At 32.5% G+C, this 6,208-nt stretch overlaps 1 protein-coding gene across 4 annotated transcripts; it reads left to right on the top strand.

The window, feature by feature from the left end:
- Positions 1 to 1,759: 1,759 nt before the first annotated feature.
- On the top strand, positions 1,760 to 4,794 carry LOC107426018 (uncharacterized). 4 transcript variants are annotated; one of them, XM_048467720.2, is made up of 3 exons: positions 1,760 to 2,019; positions 2,577 to 2,832; positions 2,905 to 4,794. In XM_048467720.2, the coding sequence occupies exons 2-3, from the start codon at positions 2,625 to 2,627 to the stop codon at positions 4,545 to 4,547; spliced, it is 1,851 nt and encodes a 616-aa protein (XP_048323677.2). In that variant the 5' UTR covers positions 1,760 to 2,019; positions 2,577 to 2,624; the 3' UTR covers positions 4,548 to 4,794. The 4 variants fall into 4 exon arrangements, with proteins under 4 accessions (XP_048323677.2, XP_048323676.2, XP_048323680.2 ...); XM_048467723.2 differs by having other exon boundaries at positions 1,764 to 2,019; positions 3,610 to 4,794; XM_048467722.2 differs by having other exon boundaries at positions 1,764 to 2,019; positions 3,538 to 4,794.
- Positions 4,795 to 6,208: the final 1,414 nt, after the last annotated feature.

Here is a 6,208-nt window from a genome sequence, read left to right as displayed (position 1 = left end):
GTTGGGAATCCTAACTCTGCAATGCCTTAGGGATACCGTGGATTATATGATAGTTTCCTCTACTTTATGGGCTCAGCGATGCTTTAAGAAGCTGAGGGTTGTATGACAGGATTTGGTATTAGGCATGACACACATGTTTTGATATCATATGGATTATGGTTCTAAAACTATTATTTTACTTATGTGATATTTCTAGAAAATATAATTTATTTATTTAAGAACGAAAGGTTATGATTGGTGTTATATTACTAATATTTTCATATGAAATATGAGATTCGTTATATTTTTAGAGAAAATTCATGAGTTTTGTGAAAGATATTTTTCAAAACAAGGGAACTTTCAAAAGAGTGAAAGTGAGGTTTTGATAGAAAGATTTTGAAAATAAATAATTATTTTTATATTATTATTTTATTATACCCACTAATCTTATCTCATAATTTTGTTTTTAAAATGTTCCCCTAGATCATAACCGACAGGTTACATACATCACATCCAAGCATCTTTATTGTTCGTATGTTATTTCACTATTGATGTATTAATCCTTTTTTTTAACTTTAATGATTATAAATATTCTTTATTTCGCTGTGTCTAATGTATACATTGTGATGAACACTTTTAACATCATATAATCTTTGATTGATGATTTTGTAAGATTTCTATTAAAAAATGCAATGATATTTTATCTGTATCATTGTATTATATTCAAATTTCGAGGAGTGTTATTAAATTTTTGATAAGAAATTCGATAGGTTCTCCCTAGATGGGACCACTTAAATGTGCAGAAAGGACTCCATGAGTGGTCTTGATATATAACAACATTTTAAGAACCTTTAATTTAATTGTTATTTGTAAATTAATACAATCATCTTGTTGTCAAATTTACTTCATTCAAGTTTTTTTGTTTTAATCATTTTCTTATCTTCTTTAATTTTATTTAGAGTGGCACGCTCACACACAACAAAGAGACATCCCAAATTTGTTTAATAGACTTTTTACCACAACTATAAACTCAAAGGATTTTATTTATATATTTTCCACTTACATTTTTAATTAATTAGGATGTCTATCAAACTTTAACTACCATTAGTATTCATAGACTTGGCATAATGGTTAAAAGTACTGAATGTATTTATATGTCTCCAAATCCAAGATTCAAACCTTAATCTACTTGAAATCTCCCCTCCATAATTGTAATAACTGAGTTTAATATTGATTTACCAAAAAGAAAAATTCTAGAAAAATACTAAAAATGACTCCTTAAGAATGACACTTTGATTATAATTTCAATACAATTCACGATGACATATCATTAATTAGTATCTAGCGCTTACTTTAATTATCATGGGGATTTAATTATCATGTTTAATTATTGATCCCTTTACTTTACAACTAATATTGTAACTTAAAATTCCACAAACTTTATGCGTTATGCCACATCACGTTTAAATCTTTTTTTTTTTTTTTTCAGGTTCAAATTAATGAAAGGATAAGGACCAATCCACGTATAAAAATATTAATCTTGAAATGCCTAGAATTTTAATAGGAACAATCTATATATAAAATATTAGGGTGGGCCATTATCAAAAAATAAAAATAAAATATTAGGGTGGGTACCAGACTTCTTCCATCAAAACTAAAGCAGTGACAAGAAATAGTAAAGTTAGACGTTGTGCTGCAATTCCAACGTTTACCAAAAAGCAAAAGTAAACTAAAATTTATAAAATAAAAAAATAAATAAAATAAAAAAAATAAAAATAAAAATAGAAGAAAAGAAAAAGTTCATCATATTATAATATTGAGGGAACAAGGGTTGCCAAGAAACTGCAAGCAAGGGATAATTCTTTTGTTGTGTCATGTCGATTTATATAAAGCAACTGTACTGAATCTGATGGAAGAATTGTGGAGGAATTTGAATTCAGCAAATTCTACTTCAAATCTAAAAAGAAACCTGTAGATAAATGCTTGTTAGATTAGCAAATTAAATCTCCATATACTTTCATTTGGGGAATTCTGTGCAAGGTACTGCAGTGGCTGTCTTCTTTTTTATTTTTTATTTTTATTTTTATTTATTTATTTATTTTTCCTCTTTGCTCAAGGAGTGGATGTTTTGCACCCACTATAAGTTCCACATTCAGTCCACGAACTCAGTATATTCTTTATTGTTCATCAACTTCTTTACAAAACAATCCAACTTTCTCTGCTTCTGTGTACATTTACATAAGTGTGTTGTTCCTTTTTTTTTTTTTTTTTTTTTTTAGGCATATTATGGGAGCCCTGTTTATTGTGGTTCCTTGTTATAAACGAAAATTAAACTTGTTTTTTTTTTTTTTTTTAAACATCTAGCAGAAAAATTGAAGCACAAAAGGGTCCTTTTAAGATTGCGATGATTTGGAATTAATTTAACTAATTATATATTGTTCATTCTCATCTGGGTCTTTCGACATATCTTTTGCCCAAATAATTGGAGCAGAGCATGAGAGACAGAGAAAAGAGAAAAAATCGATGTATTTTATCTTGCAATTTAAATCTGCAATATCTGTGTGAAGTTAGAGATCATGAAATTGTTTTTTATGCAGCATTAATTTCTACTCTCTAGCTAGAAGATAACAAACGAAAAGGAAACCATGCAAGACACAGTGGTGGCAAAACGCTTGAAAGATATTTGGGATGACTGGGGCATCAGATTGCTGGTGATAGTGAGCTGTGGCATGCATATGGTACTTACTCTCTTTGGAAGCACCCGAAGGCGCTTGAAAGCGCGTCAGATTATTGTGAGATTCATGATCTGGTGTGCCTACCCTCTGTCAACTTTTGTCGTCGCTGTTATCATAGGTAAGCTCACTCTCATAGGAGCCACTGATTCTACTCAACAGAACACTGAAACTGAATTGAGGGGCTTTTTAGCCCCATTGCTTCTTGTGCAACTAGGAAGCCGAGATTCCATCACCGCCTACTCAATCGAAGATAATCGATTGGTAATCAGGCAATTACCCAACCTATTAGCCCAGTTAAGTGCTGTGTTGTGGATTCTTTTCAAGTCCTGGACTAATTCTGTGATTTCATATCTCTATTTCCCTTTGTCACTGGCTGGAATCATCACCTATGGAGAGAATATATGGGCCATGTACACAGCACTAAATGGGAGTTCTGGCATTACCATTGCTGAATTTAAAAAAGAGGCCAGTATTTCAAAAATTTATGAAAACCTGCCTACAAATATTCCAAATCTTGAAATGATATTGAAGGCCTATTACCGATTTTTCTGCTTAAGGCCCCACATTGAAAACTGGCTTTACAGACCCTTATACCAATCTCTTCACGACTCTCAATCCATTGATGGTTACGAACCTCTTGAAATCTTCAAAATCACAGATATCGAACTGAGTTTCATGTATGATGTACTTTACACAAAAGCTCCTATCATCTATACACGGATGGGTTTTGTTTTTCGTCTCGTCACTTTTCTAAGTTTGGTTTCCGCCACAATTGTATTCGCCTGTTTCTTCAAAGATGCATTCGTTTATTACATAAATGCAGGCTTCACTTTCCTGGTTCTGGTGGTGATTCTTATTCTAGAGGTTTATCAGATTTACATGCTGTTTTTCTCAGACTGGGCGATAATAAAGATGATCAAGCACCGCAACAAGCCAGTCGTGATGCAGTTCTTGAGAATAATAGCTCCACGATCAAGCAAATGGAAAAGATGGTCCAACTCATTGGGACAATTCAACCTGATATATTACTGCCTTGACCATAAACATCTCTGTTTCAGTAGAATCCTCAAGTTCCAGAACTTGGACACAGATATCAGAAAGTATCTCTGCACAGCCAGCCAGGAAATTCAAATTGACTTGAAAGAAATGTTGATTAAAGAAATGGGAGAGGTGGATAAGGTGAGAAGATCAAAACACACAGACAAGAGAGGTGAGTGGGCACTAAGCAGGTATCCTGACGGAGACATTTTCAAATGGAGCGTGGTGGACAGAGATTTCGATAAGAGCATCATAATTTGGCACCTTGCAATCGAGATCTGCTACCACTCAGATGTTCGAGACCAAGATTCAAACCCTGGAATAAAGATGGGAAGATTGCTGTCAAACTACATGATGTATCTTCTTGCCATTCGATCCCACATGCTGTGCGTCACAACCTCGGAGATAGTATTCCAGTATGCCTGCAAGAAACTCACCGCTTTTCTGAAAACTAGCGATTCCTTAACAAAAGATGTAAGAACAGCATGCACCGAATTGCAGGCACGAAACGTAGTTGATGAAGAATCGGAGGCTGCGGAAGATAAGGAGACGATGGTCACCAGGGGTTGGAATGTACTGGGGGATGCAAAAATGCTGAGTGAGTATCTATTAAAAAGGGGCGGGGACAGATGGGTGATGATATGCAGTGTGTTGGTGGAGATGCTTTGCTTTGTGGCAAGTAAATGTCCGGCTGACTATCATTCCGAGCAGCTCCGGCGAGGAGGGGAGATTGTGACTCATATCTGGCTTCTCCAACTCCATAACACTGGCGGAGGAGGCAGTGTTGGAGACTAAAGCAGAAAGGATAAATCTTACTTCTTCAACAAGTAATAGATAATTAGTAGCATTCATATGACTAATATGTTTGCATTGTTAAGGGGATTTCTTTTGTCAATAAACTAGGTTCTACATATATATATATATATATATACACACAGATATATATATATATATATATATAAAACTATGGAAGCAATAAGTTGTGGATTGATTTGTATGACCAAGAATTAGGTGTTTTAAAACGTTGAGTTTACTTTTCATTTTTCCTTTTTTCTTTTTTCTTTTTTTTTTTTTGTTTTTTTTTTTTTTTTGTGTATTGGGATGTTGTTTGCTATACGCGAGTTTTATTTTAATTTACATAATATTTATATATAACTATCCTGTTTGAGCTTATCGTAAACATAGGGAATGGTTATATTCACACTTTGCATAATATATACTGCACCGAGAACATTGATTCAAATCGACATCATAATGTTTAACTTTATAAAGTCAAGATGCAATATAAATCAATATTCAGGATGCAACATAAATAATCAATAATTTATCTTAATTAATTTGCATTGCATCTTGACTTTAATATGTCAATATGACCAAAATTATGCATAATGTATATGATATATCTGCTATCTTTCTTTGGAGAACTTAGGTAGGGCAAGGGTCATCCGACCTCTCAATCTGAAATTTTAGACTTTGATCTTTGTCTCTTCAATATGTCAATGTGATCAAAACTGTGTATAACATATATGATATATTTGCTATCTTTCTTTGGAGAATTTAGGTAGGGAAAGGATCATCCTACCTAGCTCAACCTGAAATTTTAGGATTTGATCTCTTAACTGGATTTTTGGACATCAACTGAAAATTTGTCAAAAATAAAAACGAAAAGCAAACACTACAGGAATCTTAATGACAAACAACACAAATAATGCGTCGTACAGAATAAAGACTGATGTTTTATTATTCATCGCCTAATGTTTTATCGCTAAAATCATAAGACAACACACGATGCATTAATAGCGTTACCTAATCTTAAAGAACAGTCGATGTTACAAAACAACGAGTCGCTAAAAGTTTAAAGAAAAAACGACACTATAACAATATGTTGCCTATTTTTGAGTTTTTAGCGACGCTTTTGTCAACCACGTTGGCTTTAATTTTAATTTTTAGGATGCATTCCAACAAGCATAAGCTTTTGTGTTTGACTTTTAGCAACCCTTTCACAAATAGCGTCATATTTTATTGTTAACTTTTAGCGATGCTTTTTAAAAAAGGGTCAGCTTTAATATTTTAGCTTTTAGCGACGCTTTTATTAAAATCGTCCACTTTTATGTTAAACATTTAGCGATGCTTTCCAAATGCATCTCTAAAAGTAACATTTAGCGATGGTTTTTTAAAGCATTGTTAAATATATTTTGTTAAAGCGTCACTTAAAAGGCAGCCAATTAATGGACATGCTTTAGGCGAACGACAGTTTCGCCCCATCTTTTAGGCGATGTTTTTCATTTTATTGTATCACCTTTTTTTAAAAAACTTTCTTATTTTTATTTTGTGAAAATTGATTAAAATAGTAAAGATACAAAAAATAAAATAAAATAATTAAAATACAAAAAAATTAAAACTAGCTTCATTGAAAATAATTAGAATACAGAAATTTAAAATGAACATTTTCATAA

Source organism: Ziziphus jujuba, chromosome 1, assembly GCF_031755915.1.
Source record: "Ziziphus jujuba cultivar Dongzao chromosome 1, ASM3175591v1".
NCBI lineage: Eukaryota > Viridiplantae > Streptophyta > Magnoliopsida > Rosales > Rhamnaceae > Ziziphus > Ziziphus jujuba.
This window is presented reverse-complemented; position numbering and strand designations above follow the sequence as displayed.

Coding starts and splice junctions, on each gene's coding strand:
- LOC107426018 (XM_048467719.2), top strand. CDS start 2,625: ATGCAAGACACAGTGGTGGCAAAACGCTTGAAAGATATTTGGGATGAC.